The following is an 18,322-nucleotide window of genomic DNA, read 5'->3' on the forward strand; positions in this document are numbered from 1 at the left end:
AATCTTTCACAACGAGAGTTTAAATAATTAAAATTTTACTTGTATTCTTTTGCTCGTCTATCAGAGACACAAGACACGACAATGAATCAGCGCATGATATTCGCAGTAAATGTTCCGTGCTTGAATTATTATTCTCTTTGTGTGTTTTTTGTAACATCGTCGATTATGAATAAAATGAATAATATATGTGACATCGGTGGAAACGATCGTTAAAACAAAAGGATTGCCCGAGGGTAGGTAAAAGAGATATGAGCCTAACCTTCCGGAAGATTGAATTATTTCTTATGCTTTCACGATCATGATAATTCGATTAGACATGTCTTCAATTCTTTTAACATTTCACGTAGCTCGAGATATTCGAGAGGAGGAGGGGAAAAGCTGCGATTTTTCAGCAAAAAGATAGAATCTCGTGACGTCAGATTCTACTTAGAGAAACCATTTCAAATAGCCGACCATTCGTTTCAATACAAACTATCAACATACTTTCTTATTACTCGATTCACCTGTGCACCCTTTAGCCCCCGGTATTTCCCGGTTTTACACCGCAAATGCATTAAACTTATAAGCCACCGAATCGAAATTTCGCTACACGACGATGGAAAATTGTTAACTCAACGATTAGTTTCGAATTTTATCCCTTGCTCGGTTTCCAATTATTTGTTCCTTTCGACTCGATTTCCACAACTATACGTGCACAGAGTCGAGTAACGTGTCGTCCAAGCATCGACAACAGTTGATCATTAAATGAATAGTTGATCTTCTACGTTGGCTAATAAATTCATTGAGAGAATAAATGCTCTGTCATTCGGAGAAACTCTAAAATGTATTATTTTCATCGTTCGAAGGTGAAACTTCAGCCTGTGCGAATTCTTTTTAACCCCTTGCGCTGGCAACTGATTCGCGGACCATAACGAGCGACCGAACCGCATACAGTAATTCGTCGCTTTTTTTTTTCTTTTGAACTCGTCGGTATGATCGTCACTGGATAGAAATTATTAAGAGGTAATAAACTTATCATTTGTTTTGTCCGGGTTACATTTAAATATACTTAAAACTGAGAAATTTGTTGCAATTTGTTTTTTTTTTTTTTTTTTTCTTTATCTCATTCGTCACGTTAATTTCACCCCTGTTTATTTTATCAATTTGTTACTTTGTTAATTATCTCAGTCTAAATTTTACTTTACTTTATCAAAGCATGAAAGTGACAAAGTAATAAAAATTTTACTTTATCAATTGTTTCAATCTAAAGAAAAAAGATGCGATGCAGATACTGATAACAAATTGTTACAATTGCTCATAACCGTATCGATTAATTATTAACTGCTTTCGAACTTCGAGGGAACGTGGATGCTACATTTAAGAACAACAAGAGTTTTTTAATCTTTCATCTTTTATTTTTAAACTAACGAAAATCGATTCAGACAGATCTAAATGAAATTGTGACGTTTTTTGGGATGAATAGCAATAAATTTCCTAAGCAATGAGAATAACGTTTTCAAACAGATATTTCAAGCAAAAATTATAAAACAACTACTAGATTTAGTTTCTTGAGTCTCAACAGCTTTTATTCCCTAACAAATATAAATTCGGAATTTAATAAACATCTGTTGTATTAAGTTTCAATAGATACTCCAATAATGATAAGTTGATGTTATTTCTTTAAAGTAAACTTAAAAAGATGCATTTGCAAAAAAAACATGAGAAGTCTTTATAAACGTATTCAATAACACTAGAACTACCGAAGTGTAAGTCAAAATTCATTTTCTTTTCTTTTAAGATATACTACAGATGAAAAACAGTGTGCTCTTTTAGAGGTTTAAATAATTTTTTATAAAATACATGAATAAAAGTTTGTGTATTGTGTTTCTATTCTTTTCACTTTAATATCTCTTTTTAGTCCTTTGTAGTTCTAATGTTAATCGAAATCAGTTAACTCCGACGAGTCAGATAAAAAGCATCCTTGCTTATCCAAGCATTACGTGCAAAATTTAAATTTTATTTAAAGAAATCGTGAAAAAAAAATACGTAAATAAGTACGAATGCAAATGAACTGATGAAACTGGCAAACTCTGTAACGAGGTATCGGATACGAAAAAAAAAAAAAAAAAAAAAAAAAAAAAANACTACATACACTTGACACGATATAATTCATCACAAAGCCATTTATAACCGGCACGCCAAACACACGAAAAAAAAAAAAAAAAAAAGAAAAAAAAACACTTGCACGGCGGGATAGTTACGCGATCGGGTCAAGGTGATTCTTGATCTTTCAATGGTAACTGAACTTCACGGAAGGTTGGAGCTTGCAGAACAAAATGTTACGTAATGTCATTCACTGGCGAGTGCCAAAAATAGAAGGCTCGAAGGTGAAGTTAAGTCCAGCAGCTAAAAACAAGAGGAACTGTTGAAATAAACTCCGACGAAACTTGGATAAACCTGGAAATCAAATTTATTACCTTGTTGTTTGATATACTTTGAGAGAAATGTAATTTCTATGGCTGTGTATCGTCCAATTTGAACTTGGAACATTCGATGGGAAAACAAGGGAATAATTTATTTAATTTAATAAGTCGAGACAAGGTGAAGTCGAAATAACTGTTAATTAAAATTTTGAAAGGCACAGTTCTTTCGGAGCTGTTCATCGTAACGCGAAGACAAGCAATTTCTCAAATCTCAAATATGAATGATTTTTAAATTAATAATTGCGAAACGTACGTATCTGAAGACTACTACCACTTTGTAGATAGTGGAAAATTACGTGCAGCTGAAAGCGTGGACTTCATGCATAATGCATAAAATGCATAAAATTAATTCGAGAACATGCTTCATTCTGTATTATTTCATTTTTCCCGATGACATTCTTCCCCTCCCCCTCTCCCTCCGTCTCAGACTTTAAAAAAGAGAAAAAAAAAATTGGAAAAAACAAAACTCGTCGCATTTACATGATCATTATTAATACGCAAAATGTAAATGACGGTGTGAATACTGACTGGCGTTTGCCAGTACGCTTTACGAACGAAAATACGAAAGAAAAATGCCATGTGAAATACAAATCGTTTCAATAAAAAAAAAGGAGAAAAGGAAGAAAAAAAGTTTCGAATAAAGTTCCAATAAAAACGCGAAGGGAACGGGATTCTGGTTATTATAATTCAACGTAGGAGTAGGTCAGCGATATAACATTGGGTTGTTTGGAAAGTTTGCAGCCTTTTTGGCAAGTATCGTTATTAAGTTCTGCGATGCGTTCGATGAGAGAGTGGAATATTTATTATCAACTTTTGCCAAGTAGTGCGAGATACTTAAATCGAATAAACATCATTTCCTCTTGAACAGATTATACGCAATAATTACAGAAGAACGTTCGGCATTTGCCAATAACGAAGGCATTGATTTCCAATAAGAGCCTCATAAATCAAAGAGTCGACAAGAGATATTAATATTTAAATGATAATATTTCCTATAATTTTCCCATCATTTTCTCGCATAATTATATTCTCAATCTAATTTGATAACTGTTTATTCGCGATGTATAATATAAAAACGAAAGAAAATCATTAACGATAGAAAAGAAAATGGTGTATAGATTTTGTCCAAATAAAATAATAATGTTAAATCGAGATATTGCTTTTTCCTGAAAATTTCATCGATTTCACGGAACTTTTATACGCAGGAAATTTGAAAAAAAAGAGAGGGAAGAGAAATGTATCAAACGAAAATTAATACGTGCGATGAAGTGATACGAGAAATTAATGTCTGATTCATTGAAATGAAAGAAAATCAAAGTGAACTTCGGAGAGGAATAAATCGAATTTTCTGCAAACTACCAGCCTGATATTGATAGAAACGATGAACGTTTTAAAATGGAATATTAATTAATAACTGTACATCAGTTGTCAATTTCTCTTGGTTTAATGTTATAGCACCCGTGAATTCACTACTTTTAATTAAACTATCATTTTAATTAAACTCTAGAAACTAAAATTATTTCATACTCGTATTATTTTCATACTCGTTACGTATATATTATTATAATTGACGTTTACACGGTTACAGTTTTATCCAATTTGGCACACTTTGAAATACAGAAAATACGTTCGATCGGCCACTTTCGATCATCTTGAAAACAACTTGCGCAATGAAACCGGGGAATAGGCTAATTTTGTTGCCAACGATAATTTCGAATTACCTGGTAAACAAACAGATCCTACATTTGCAACTTTATATGCCAAGCAAACGTGAAATTTTGAAGTTGCTTCAATCATCGAATTAAACGAGAGAGAAAAGATTGAGAATTAAAGTATCCATTTTCCAATCATTTGATTTTGGAGCTATATCCCTAATAACAACTGATTTAATTTAAAACTATCTTCAATTAGATTAACTACCTTAAAGTTATTTAAAAAAGAATATTAAATCAAACTTATTACATTCAATCTTTAAAAAATCAGACATTTTACTATCGTGAAACAGAATTCCAAGAATGATGAACAAGAAATTACTGACAATAACAAAATTCGACTATAATTACCATGATGAACAAGAAATTACCAATAACAAAATTCGACAATAATTACCATGATGAACAAGAAATTACCAATAACAAAATTCAGCAATAATTACCATGATGAACAAGAAATTACCAATAACAAAATTCGACAATAATTGCCAGTAACAAAATTTGCCAACAAAAGAACAATAATAATTTCTTCCCCAGGACAAGTGATGAAATCCGAAATCAATCACTTCTCTGCGAGATTCATCAGCGTTAATTAAAATACAACAACATCAACAGTTCCATTTCTGCAATCATTTAATCAAAACAATCTCGCAGCGCAGACTCCAACAGTCGTTTCTGTTACCTTGCCTGAGAATACTTTCGTAGATTCTGTAAGTGGTCTCGCAGTCGGCGTCCCTCAGATTAGGACACCTCGCGCCACCATCCAGACTCTGGCTCCTGTTACGAAAGTCCTCCTCCTTCTTCCTAGGCGGATCCTGGCACTCGCTCTGCCGCCTAATATGACCTAACCGCCTGCCAAAGTGTCGTATCATCTCCTGAATGCTGTAGTGATGATGATCCTTCTGATGATGATGCTTCTCGTGGTCGCTGGTAGGGCTGGGCGACGTTGGCGAGGCTCGTCCGCTGCTCGTCTGATGCTGCGGATGCTGCGGATGTAGCTGATGAATGTGATGAAGGGGATGATGGTGGTGGATCGACTGGTGATGGTGGCTGCTACCGTGAATCGTGTGATACACCGAGTGATTGTGCACGCCATGATAGAGGGACGAGCTGTGGCTGGAAGAGGAGTTTGAACCGTGCGACGAGCCGTACGACGTCGAGGAACCGTAAGAGTAAGTCGAGCTCACTGAACCTCGCGATATTCGCCGTTGGATATGTTTCTGATTCAACAGCTCCTGCAGGATCTTCGTGTCGTGCGTTCTACTCTCCGAGGAGGCCTTGTCTTGATGATGATGGTGATGGACTGTCCTTGCGTCGCCGTTGTGGGAGCCATGGTGCGACAATAGATGACTTATTCCGTGCATCTTACTGAAATGGAAACTCTCTTCTCCCGTACTTTGTATTTGTTAGAGGATATCTCTTTGATTTCTGTTATCTTCTTTTTTTCTTTTTCTTATTTCTGTTTCATTGAGCGAGGATAGTGAATTGGGCAGGACATGTCCGAGCAGTCTTTTCTTCTCAATTTTCGATGATGATCCTCGAGATCGTTGTTCGTTAATTCGCAATTGGGAAGACGGTGTTCCTCTGTGAAGCTGTGACAAACAATCAAGTGCTGTTTATATACGAGGTAAACGTAACGGAACGACTCGGAGACACGTGGACGCATTGGTTACACTCCGATTGGCTAATTGCTTAATAAAACACGTATGTACATCGCTCAAAAGTACGTGGATATTTTCTTCATTCTTCTCTCGTTCAAAAAAGGATACGATTTTTAGAAAACACATTTTACCAATAATTCATTAAATATATCCATAATGAGATCCACCGTACGTTTGTATAATCGTGCTTACAAGTTATGATGCGCGTCTTTCTTTAAATCTGCAAGATCTATAAATCTCTCTAAAACATACCACGATAGAATTATCTCTATCACGTCTAACAGGAGGTAACGCAAAATTGTATTAGACGTACCGAGTAATTACTAGATACATTTATTCAAGAAGCTTGAACGATTAATTTATTCGATTCACAAATATTTGTAAAAGAATTTTTCAAATAAACACAGCTGAACAAATATACAAAATGGCAAGTATGTTTACATTACTTTCGAGCGTCAACGTACGTGTTATATCTACTATGTACCTATGTAACAAGCCAAAATCACTGCTAGATCTGCCAGATGTTTTAATAGCACCGGATATTCGTTGCTCTTGAAAGAACTCGCGATTCGATTCGCGCAAATGAGGATTAATGCTGGCCCAACTGAATACGATGCTCATTGAAAATTAAATCTGTCTCGAAATTCCTAAATTTAGATTCGAACACGCTTCTTCTTCTCATTGGCTTGCCGCTGACGCAAACTTGCACCAACTTCGGGGCAACTCGACAGGCTCGAGCCTAAATTGCATGCAAATGTACGAAAGCACGTGTGTTTGCACGTATCTGCAGCAGAGCTCTGGGCGGGAAAAGATCGATCGTGTTACGAACGTACGTGTAACAATCGGCGAATAAATTACCCTCCTCCTTCGTATGGGAATTGACAAATCCCTCCACGCCTTTCTTCGCGGAGGTTAGATTGCTCTTTAACCTCTTGCCACGCACGTCGAGAATTTTTTGGTAATTTGTCCCAAAATTTTGAAGTAATTTTTTTAAGTATATTTAAGTATAAGGCGAAACAAACAATAAATCTGTTACTTCTACAATAATTTCTACCCAGTGACATCGTGTAACACCGGCGAGTTTAAAAAGAAAGCGACGAATTTATTGTGTAATGGTTCAGTCACTCGTTATGGTCCGCAATCAGCTGCCAGCGCAAGTGGTTATAAAGACGAATCAATTTCTGGCAACGTGAACCATCTCCAACGTCTATAAACAACTGACTTGGTGAAATAGCCACGATTCTCCACGTGATGCACGACATTGCACGCGCATCTGGCATGATCGCAGAATTACGAGTATGTACATTCGATTGACAGCGAAAACCTCAATGTTATGCGATAGCAATTTGGATGTAACGTTGTCGCGGAACTTGAAATTTTACACTGAAGAATAAATTTTTAATATCGAAGACTGGGTGATACTTCGTTTCGAAATGGGCAAATATTGTAAATGCAAATTCGTGATTTTTACTGTGACAAATGATAACGTATTTTTCTGTGTGCAAAATTCCCTAGAATAGAGAATTTAAAAAAATTAGAGAGAAAAATAAAAAGCTAACACCGAAATAAATAAAAATAATTGAGAATATTCATTCTCTATAATTTGTATCGGTATGAATAATAATTAAAGTTCAGTGTATTTTTAGTAACGAAATATTGTTCATAAACTTTCCTTTTCTTCTACAAGAATTTCCACATTTTCTACGATACAGAATTTAGAAAATCAAAAAGGACCAAAAGTTCAATATCTCCCTTTGCTCCCTTAATTTGCCAAATCAAACGAGAATAACAAAAATGTACATACTTGTTTTCCTTAAATCAAAACGGAATGGCGACCGTTGCAACAACAAGACACATTATCTGATTTAACTGTTCTATCCTAGAAGCAAGACTGTTTAGCTCAATTAAAATCGATCGTTAAGTATCTAACGACAAGCTCGTTGAACCTTGTTACTTTACAAATAAACTTCGTCGTCGATTGCTCAAGATTTAAAGTTGAGAGCGAAACCAGTCTGAACAAGAGGAAACTGAACGAAATGACGCGTTACATACGTACGGATTCAAACGCACGAGCATATAACAATAATAATGGAGTGCTGAAGTGTCGTGGCACATCCTTGAGCGAGGGTTAAATTAGAATTCAGGAGGAAGCATTTAGCACACCGGCTGATTGCGAGATTAGAGGAAGTAGTCAGAGCCAGCCGATTACTATGTTGTTTCTACGAGAACGATCCTATTTTCCAATTATTCAAAACAATGGAAATCTACGTCGGTCAATTGCTGAAACTACGGCGAAGTTAATTTGTTTGTTAACGTCGTTTTGCAACGACGGTGATTGAACGTTCGTTTACATTGAAATTACAAGTATAATACAAAATATAAAATAAGTATAATTATTTAGTAAGTAAAATATAAAGTAAGTATAAATAAGTAAAGTAAATAAATAAGTAAAATAAATAAATAAAGTAAGTAAAATATAAGTGATATAAAGTGAGTAAAATATAAAGTAATAAGTAAATTATAAGTGATATAAAGTAAATAAAATATAAAGTAATAAGTAAAATATAAAATATAAAGTAGGATGTATGCAACGTACAAAATCTATTAAAAAAAAATAAAAACACTTTTGATATGATAATATAAAGAATTTAAAAATAATAAAATACTTGAGAGTTGGTTCCTACAATATAATAAAGTATATTAGGAATGAATTGAAACGCCAAGTAATTTAAGAGACGTTCAAACAGCTTTTAAATAGGAAAAATACGATGTAACAGTGATTTCTCGTTTCTCCAGCGCGCGAACGTGAAAATGCAATTTCAGTTCTTGAATTTCTTTGCAAATTCACGGCGCATTCGTGATATAAAGAGAATTAATTATCGACCGTAACAATAAAACGCTTCTGCAACGAAAAATTTGCAACACAGCGGCAGAAACATTAATTACCAGTTTTTACTCGAAATTTAACCAGAATGTAATTCTGTTTAAATTTAAACAGAATTATAATAAACAGAATATCGCAATGTAACGATAAAGTGTACAACAGCACACTGTAATTTCTAAATTTCTAAAATATAAAATATTAAATACCTATTGTATAATTGTTCTAAAAAAAAAAAAAAAAAAAAAAAAGAACTATAAAATATAACTATAGAAGGCTGGAGAACCTTCTTTTAAGGAACAATCGACGAGTCTAAAAATCGATTTAGTTCCCTATCGTTCGCGATCGTTCACGCTCTCTTAAGTACCAGTGCTATCAAGAAGTTGAAATCATGGCACCAGCCTTCCGGCTATACACTTGGAAACGTCCCGATTTTGACAACGGGGTCGTCGATGTGGCAAATTTCGGGGTCGCGGGCAGGGAAACTGGGTCATATCGATTGACTGTCTCCCCATTCTGGAGGAGTGCACGCTCAAAGGAATTATTATAGTTCTCCCTTCTTTCCATCTTTTGTTCAACGAGATGAGGAGTAAAATTGGTCGCCGGAGCTAAGGCAAGAAACAATACCGACAAACTAAGTTCGAAACGCGATTTCACGATCTGGAGCCACGAGAAAGACAGTCACTTCTTTTTCTTTTTTTTTTTTTTTTTTTTTTTTTTTTTTTTTATTTTTCGTTCTCGTCTTCTTATGCTTGAAATTTTTATCTACCAAAAAAAGAAAAAAAAAATTTTTTTGAACATAGCTACTTATTAATGAAATATAAAATAAAAATGTACATACATTAAACGATAATTAAACGATATAGTGTATTCAATAATATTATTGTATAATTACAAAACTGATCATTTTTAACTTACTATCTGTTACATTGTTGGAATTTTTCAACGTCGTCAAAATTTATCCAAAATCCGAAATTTGAATTTTATTACATTTAATCGGATGATAATTGCACTTACTGAATATCCGTTCACCTTAATATCGTCATTGCCGAAATTTAATGCTTAATGTAACTTAATTAGTGCAATTTTTAATAATACTATCTTTTTAAAAATCTTTCACACGGTAGCTAGAATATCTGATACAATTAAAACTAAATAATTAAATTAATTAAATTAAAATAATAATCAAATAAATGATTAAATTAATTAAATTAAAATAATAATTAAATTAAGACTGAAAATCTTGCACAATTTTAATCGACGAAGCAAACTGTGTAAAAGTATAAATACAACGTAAAAAAAGAAAATCTCTTTTTTTATAAAGAAAGAAAATTTATACCACGAGAGCATTGAAAAGAAGTTCGATAAACGCAATTTATACTGGAATAAGATACAATGACAACAGCAAAATGATTGTTTTCCCAATCACGCACGGCAGTTATAACGGAAATCATTTTCAGCATATCATTCGCAGAAGTATACACTCAAAGAATAATACATAGTTTCAGCGATACGACAAACACTCGTAACAATAATTGTTCGTTTTCAGGGATGTTAATATCTATTCCAATTTCGAATATCTTGTTGGTTGAATATAGAGAACACTTTAACATTTCGATACTAAAAGAATTGTACTAATGTTCATTCACAAACGACCAAATTAAACTCATTACTTTCTTAACAATAAATTGATAAATTGGTGATAAATTGAAATCTGCAAGAGTGCAAAATATCAAAAGGACATTCAAATGTTCGCAAGTAATTTTTCCAGGTTAAATTAAATTTTTATAATTAATTTATTAAATTTACTAATTTATTTATTTATTACTTTCAAAAACAATTTCTGCAAGTATGATAAATATCTTTACAAACGTTACAGATTTCCACGAACCAATTTTCGAGAATTTTCAAACATCCTCGCCGAAAATTTTTAAAAACTACACGAGTTCGACAACAAACTACGATAATTTCACTAAAAAATGAATTGATGTTGACTTATCGCGCAAGATTTACAGCCTTTTCTCGCTGGTACGATTTTCTACGTTCTTTCTAAAGGCACGATCGATGGAAACTTCAGTTTCGGCGTAATTTCGATAGGGTTTTACCCTGTCAAAGGGGTTACCCACACTTCCAGAGCAATTACTACTAAAAGTTACCTCAGGGGAAATAGTACCTACCAATAAACCTTGGAAAGTTGTTGAGGAAAAAAAAAAAAAAAAAAAAAAAAGAAACGAGTTGCGCATCACATGACAAATCGAGTTGAAACTACGGTGATTAATGTTGCAAATCGTATTATCAAGAAACATATTACAACAACAATCAAAAGAATGAAAATTATTGGAGACTTATTTGAAAATGTGCTGCACACTGAATGTAATTAACGTGAGTTTAATACGTATTCAAATCATGCATCAAAGTGCTAGAAAATTCATACCGGTGGCAGAAATTGATGCTTTTCATACAAATAGAATGAAATGATGCTTTTCATAAAAATAGAAGGACCAAACACACCTGAATTATATTGGATTTTTGAAGTTTGCAATCCTACTATTTTCCAACCCTCTAAAGCCTACGTATATACTTCTAGTTTTTATCAAACAGATGTATATCTTAGTGTGAGGTTTAATTACGAAGGCTGGAAATATATTAACATTTTTCAAGTGTTCAAAGTGGAGGAAAAAACAAAGTCGAGTAGCAACTGATATTGCGAGTGCAATGAGAAATGAAAAAAATTCCTGTCGTCCGAACAGAAATCGCGACTTATCACAAGTTCACCCTTGTATCTTCATGTGCAATCAAACGGAGCGACTCGAAAGAGATTGAAAACAAAGTTGGAGGCGCAACCGGATGAGTCAACTTCAATTTCAATCGCAACAAATCGAGAAATCAAAAATAAAGTACACGACTTGTCGATATCAGCTTACTATCGATAACCATTCGTTTGGTTAATTTCCCTTCGTCGAACCGAGAACAGGCACACCCGTCTTGCATCACTTTTTCTCATTTCATATCGTTTCGATTTTATCGCGGATGTAACAAATCGAGCGCAACAAACTCGTCACAACACTTCTTATCTCAACGAGTGAGAAGAGTATATGTAACAATACTAGGACAGTTTTGTACGTACGTTATCATCCTCGAGAGAAGATATAAGCCCGAGGTAAGAAATTCTTTTTTTTTACGTGACGCGTACTAAAGGTTAAACTCAGAGCAACTCGACAACAACATGAAAAATTATATCAAACGAGTCTATAAATACGTCCGATTGTCAATTAGAATATAATTAGAAGATCGAAGGGTATTCCCTCGATTTGGTACGATGGTTCACCGAATCGACCTTTAAAATGTCACGCACTCAGTGTAGTTACGATCACGCGAAACATTACCAGCGCTGAGCAAATACACCTGTAACGTGTGCATATACGTATACACGTATCAATTACGATTATATATGAACACGGTGAGATCTAATAGTGAAACGTTACATTGAATCCGTTTCTCTCGTGCTGTCCACGCTACAAGACGCCAATGTTTCGAACGAAATTAAATTACAGCTTAATGACAGCGATCCGTGGCGAGTTTCCTTCGCAACCCTAATTTGACTTGATACACAGGACGACGCCTAGGGAAATTGTGGTATCAGCTGTTAGGTGCCTTGTTAATTGCTGGATATTCAGCGATAAATTATGTATTTCAACTAAATTTTTTTAAACAGGCAAATTTGGATAGTTGTGTTGAAAATAAATGTATGTCTCTTGGCTGAACGATAAACTGTTAATATATAAAATAATAATATATTATATAATAACATATTGAATATAACATAATATAACATATTGAATTATTAATATATTTAATTAATATATTATATATTATATTTTATATATATATATTTAATAATAATATATTATATAATACATATTTATAAAAAAAAAATTGCAACACCTAGAAATTAATGTAATTAGAAACCTAACAAATTGTACGAACTATGGTTTTTTGGAAAGTTATTAGCTTTGTGAAATTGATTTCGTTCTTACAGTTGATAATTAGATAATTATGCATCAGTGAGAGATTTTAAGGCATAAAAATAAACAAAATGTACGTATAAATAAGTCCAAAATATAGTAATCGTAATATTTAATCAACAATCGTCTGTCTAAATTCTTTTTAATTTCTTTTGATTATATTTGAATGACAATCCGCTGTCTATTAATAATAGACACGTGTTGACGATGAAGTATTAATATCGAAGGCGTAGGGAACATTTGAATCGCAAGTAGTGACAGCGACATATCCGCGATACGTTCAAGACTCTCGAAATAGAAACGCCGCATCACAGGTGCACAGGAAAAGGAAAGCGTGAAAAATGATCGTGAAATATTTCGTCGGTCTCACAATTAGAAGAGAGAAACACATTGACGCGCAAAAACAACATAAATACATACGTTTGGCCTTCGACATAAACAGATTGATTTATAGTTGGTACTAAAATTATTTGCATATCGTCCAATTCGATTTGAAAAACAAATTAGTTGGAAAACTCATTGATACGTCGATATTTAAAATTTCTAGAAATATGGAAAAAACTTTTATTTAATTTAATAACTTAATTAATAATTATTGATGATAATATTTAAATTAATTAATTATCAATTTAATTTATTAATTTAATTAATAATTAATTGTTGATGATCAAATATTTCACTTTATGTGTGTATATAATTTTCGAGTTCCATCAGATGTGCAATCTGTTAAATCTGTAACGACATTAAATTTCAAGAAACATCCCTCTTAAGCTTTCTCGATTAACTGATAGATCTGGTAGCAACTTGTTTTATCTCCTTCTAATCAAATCGATTTAAAGTCAAGCAACAGTAACATTCATGCGTTCCTATTAGAAACTTCCTAGTCTTTTTATACTTCTTTATATCTATTCTTTTACTATTATACTGTTTCTTAAAAACAGTAGTATGTCGGCACTGGACTGTTGCATTTTATTCTGATATGGCACTTGTTACATGCACTACACGTGTATAATAATAAATTGTACTGCACATGTGAATAATAATTGTATTGTCATTAAATTTATATTAATATTAATTTAATTAAATTTATATTAATATATATTATATATATATATTATATTAATATTAATTAAATTTACATTTATATTAATTAAACTTAATAACTTGAATTAGCTTCCAAATTGTATACTATTTTTGAATATGAGTGTAAAAAACAATATTTATTCAATCTTCTTTCGACAATAGTAAAATTAGCAAAATATATGAGCCGAATTTAATTGTAATCGAACTAGGGTTGCATATTTTAAAATAAAAATAATGACAGGGATCCTTTACAAGAATCTTCGACGTCCCTAAATTTAAGGAAACCCCTACTTCATGAAGTGAGAAATAATTCTCGAGTTGACATTTTCCCGAAGGCCAGGAGGAAATCTCGAGCCCGTCTTTCCCTGTATGTATCTCAGATTGCTGTTTTGCCTTTCAAAACATGAAAGCATTAACGATTGACCGACTTTATGATATTACTATACAGGGTGCTGAATGGGGTACACCCAAGACAGAAATTTACTCGATATGAAGAATGAAGAAGGATTTAACGGAAAAAAAAAAAAAAAGAAACAAAAGATTTCAATACCTGTGTAATAAAAAATTTTTAGATAATTCTTCTATTTTCCTTATCATCGTGTATAATTTTTTAAGAAATTCATCTTGTTGTCTTTCAAAAAAGATATCAGAAATTTCTAAACTCCTGAGAGATATCATTATACTTAAAACTTTATAAACTTAACTTTGCTATAATACGCGTAATACGTTCAAAAAGATACTCGATATTGTATACTTTTTAGAATAATGCATTCACGTGCTTCTGTAAAAGCCAAGGATTTCCATGACGAACGCTTACGAATCGTTGCGTTATTTCACGTAAAACGTCAATTGGCATTTCCTGCGAACAAATAAGTTCCGCATCGTACTGCAACTATCCAGCTATTAAATTCTTTAATAAAAGTGTAGTTGAAGTACTTCAGCGCACAAGGAAGGTCATTGTTAACAATAAGCACGTGCTTATTCACTGTTGAACGTACTGTATTGCACAAACAACTAATCCATAAAGAACAGCAACGAAACAATGCGTAAAAGTTACGTAAACGCGGGCACCGTGCGAAAATCGCAAGCAAACAAAATAAAAATAAAAATAAAAAGCACAAATTGTATCGAAGCGGAATTCTATTGTTGCACGTTTTGATTTCGTTCCGTGTCACGTCTTTTCTTTTTTTTTCTTTTCAGAATATTACCACTTGTATCACCCGCAAATTATTTTTCAGACGACATCCCTACGAGGTGCACGTACGACGATCTTTACGTAACAAATGGGAAGAGAGAATGTCGAAAACACGATCGTAAGTAATCTCACGTGAAACGTGGACAACTGGAGAGGTTTGAGAGGAGAAAGAAAAGATAAAGATTTAAAGGGTCGTTGATACTGGAAATCGTAACTGGGTCTCCGGGCATTACGTCACACACCCGTGACATGCAGTTTAATGCATAAAGCAGCACGAGACCGACAGGGTGAAAATCGATTAAAACGATAGCCGTGTTCGGTCTAGACGCGAGATCTTCTTTTAGAAGTGCGTGAGGGAAACCCTTCGTAGCCATCACAGAAATGAACTACACCCACAGGTTTCTCAGGTTGCTTATTCAAGGGGTCGGGAAGTTTGAAATTATCAAGAATTGAAATTATCATTTTTTTGTTTTGTTTTTAGATAGTAGTTTGAAGTCTTAGAAATACGATAGAAAATATAAGAAGTAAATACGGATTAAACCAGAACACCGCTCTAATCTGCCAGAAACAACAAAAAGACGTTATCAACTACCTAAAGGAGACCCAACTACTAGACCAGTTATAAAGAGTCAATTTCAATACGTCGCTAAAGACCTCACAGTCTTCCACGACCCTCCAACGAACGTTTCGTGGAAACAATCTTATTTACCATTTCCTCTCTTGGAAGGTGGCATGATCAATGATAAATCACATTCAAGTCATGCGTAAGCAGTCGCTATCAGATCAAAGGGATAATATCGGGCGTTTAGCGAGTCATTTAGCAATAAATTACGTGTTATAATTAAAAATTAATTACTCACTTAATTCAATTAAGAGGACCGGGCAGTGGAAAATTTTCAAAAAATCGATTTGTTTTTTTTGTTTTGTTTTAGACAGTAGTTTGAAGTCTTAGACATAAGATAGAAAATGTCCTAGCCTTTGAAACGGCTTATTTTGGTATAATAATAAATCCGCGGATACAGAATAATTGAATTTGCATCACTGTTTACAACGTTAAGCAGTATTATAAAGTGTAAATCGCGTGATTCAAATATTACGTTTTGGTGATACGAATATTAGGAGACTTGGATTCAATTTAGTTGTGAATTGTAAGAACTGTAAGCCACGATATGTAAGTAGAAAAAAGTAAGTAAAGGATACATATGAAAAATGACGGTCTGAAACTTTAAACGCATTTTTCTCGAAACTAGGTTTTTAGAAACGGTGTGCAAGATATCTCGGAATCTAACCAACCGATTACTGTGAAACTTGGTGCGTACCTTTAGTGTAACATTAACTAGAGATTGACGGTCGATCATTTTTTAATTTTCAACAATTTCGAAAAATATAAACAAAAAAACGTAGAATTTTTTGGCATAAATTCGATACATCAAAAACAAATAGATGCTGTTTTCATAATTTTCACAGAAATGAAAATGTTGGATCGTCAATCCCTAGAGAATATCGTTTACTCTCGAACTTTTCTTGCCTTTTTGTTGCAACTAATCCTGTTCGGTTGAAATCATGCACACCGATAGGCAATGTAAAAAAAAGTTTAGGAAAAAGGATGCCGTCGAAAAGTTAAATAAGAGCTCTCTTTTCTTCTTTTTTAATGTTGCTGTTTATAGTTCATAATATGTCAAAATAAACCACAAAAGCTCATGTCAATCAAATATGTACTTTTTTTTTTTTACTAACCCTCCAAAGTATTCGTAACTTTTAAGCCCGTCAAACTATCCTGCCCCCTTAAATAATGATAAATTGAACCTCGTAATATATTGAAACCTGCCGTAACTTACGAAACAACTATCATTCGATTTAAGCACGTTCGATTACTTTTAATCCTTGTTTTTATTATTCTTTTGATAGTCTCACATTTCCATGACAGAGAAAAAAAAGTCGTGTGACAAATGTATCGCATTAAAAAAAGAAAAAAACAGAATGATATTTACTAAGAGCGATAATGAAGCAAAGTTTGAACGTTTGTATTTAATGATATATTCAATGGTATCGATGCAATAATTGTAATATCTTATTTACATGAGATATTAAATGAACATGGACTGAAGCTTCGCATCGCATTAAAATATACGATATGCGATTGAAAAATACGCGGCTCAAGGTAACGGAGCAACAATTTTGCAAAATAATTTATCTACGGGATACGAAATTGCATGATAAGAATTATCCTATACGCGAGGAGATAAAAATGTCAATAATAATAATAATAATAATAATAATAATAATAATAATAATAAGAAGAAGAAGAAGAAGAAGAAGAATATATCTCAGGATCAGTAATCTGTGTTCAGATATATTTTACACTTTGCTCTTAGTAAATATAATAAATTATTAAATTATTATATTATTATATTAATATAATAAATTATAAAATATAATAATTTTCTTTTTAATGTGACTGTTCTTTTCTCTGTCACGGAAATGTGAGACTATCAAAAGAATAATAAAAATAAGGATTAAGGTGATCTGCGAATATTATTAAACGAAACATTTAAATTTTTATAAATATTATTTATAAATTTAAATTTAAATAAAAGAGGAGAGGCAAATGATGGGAAACATTAACGAGTATTAAATGAAAGAAAGAGAGTACTATGCAAAAGGATTGCCTCGAAGCATTTATGAAAAAAATTGAGAGATCTCAGAGAGCTGATCAGTTGATTCGTTAGAATGAATTAAAGGAAAGAGGACAATGGATGAATAAGTGGTGAAGTACCTATAGAAACTGTAAGACAGGACGACTTTTGTTACCTCAAAGTTAAAATTAATCAAAGATCTGATCTATTAGTCACTTTGTAATGCATAAAAGATCGTCCGACTTGATTTCTACAATTTTACTACAAAGGGGGGAAATCTTCTGAATCTCGTCTAAAATGTAGTAAACAGACTTTCAAATTACGAGGAATCACAAAACATTGTTTATCAAATCGAAGATAAAGGAATCGCCTGTTTTCAATAATGTTAAACATTTCTCAAAGCTAAAGAAAGCTCGAGAGCCCTTTTAAATCAGTTTCCAAGTGAAACATTCGTCAAGGCTAAAACTCGACGAGGACAAAGTTTAAATACATCCGAACAAATAACCGAACAAGTAACGAAGCTCGATTTTCGGTAATTGTACAAATTTCCAAATACTTCTTGGATAATGTTACTAAAAGCGTACAGCTCGAGGGAAAGAAAAAAAAAAAATACAGTTAAACAAAGTCCACCTACGAACGAATATTCAATTGAGACTGAATTTCCATT

At 33.0% G+C, this 18,322-nt stretch overlaps 1 protein-coding gene across 3 annotated transcripts in view; it reads right to left on the reverse strand.

Moving 5' to 3' along the window:
- LOC122528760 (5'-AMP-activated protein kinase subunit gamma-2) overlaps positions 1-18,322 on the reverse strand; it is a 98,331-nt gene that overhangs the window by 59,027 nt on the left and 20,982 nt on the right. The window contains exon 2 of one of the 3 annotated variants that reach the window (XM_043654223.1): positions 4,857-5,766. The exons of the other annotated variants lie outside the window; for them this stretch is intronic. Within the exon in view, the coding sequence (XP_043510158.1) occupies positions 4,857-5,538 (682 nt within the window). The 5' untranslated portion in view covers positions 5,539-5,766. The remainder of the gene's footprint in view (positions 1-4,856; positions 5,767-18,322) is intronic. 3 annotated transcript variants of the gene reach the window in all.

The sequence above is a fragment of the Frieseomelitta varia genome, unplaced genomic scaffold (assembly GCF_011392965.1).
Source record: "Frieseomelitta varia isolate USP_RPSP 00005682 unplaced genomic scaffold, Fvar_1.2 scaffold_258, whole genome shotgun sequence".
NCBI classification, from domain to species: Eukaryota; Metazoa; Arthropoda; class Insecta; order Hymenoptera; family Apidae; genus Frieseomelitta; species Frieseomelitta varia.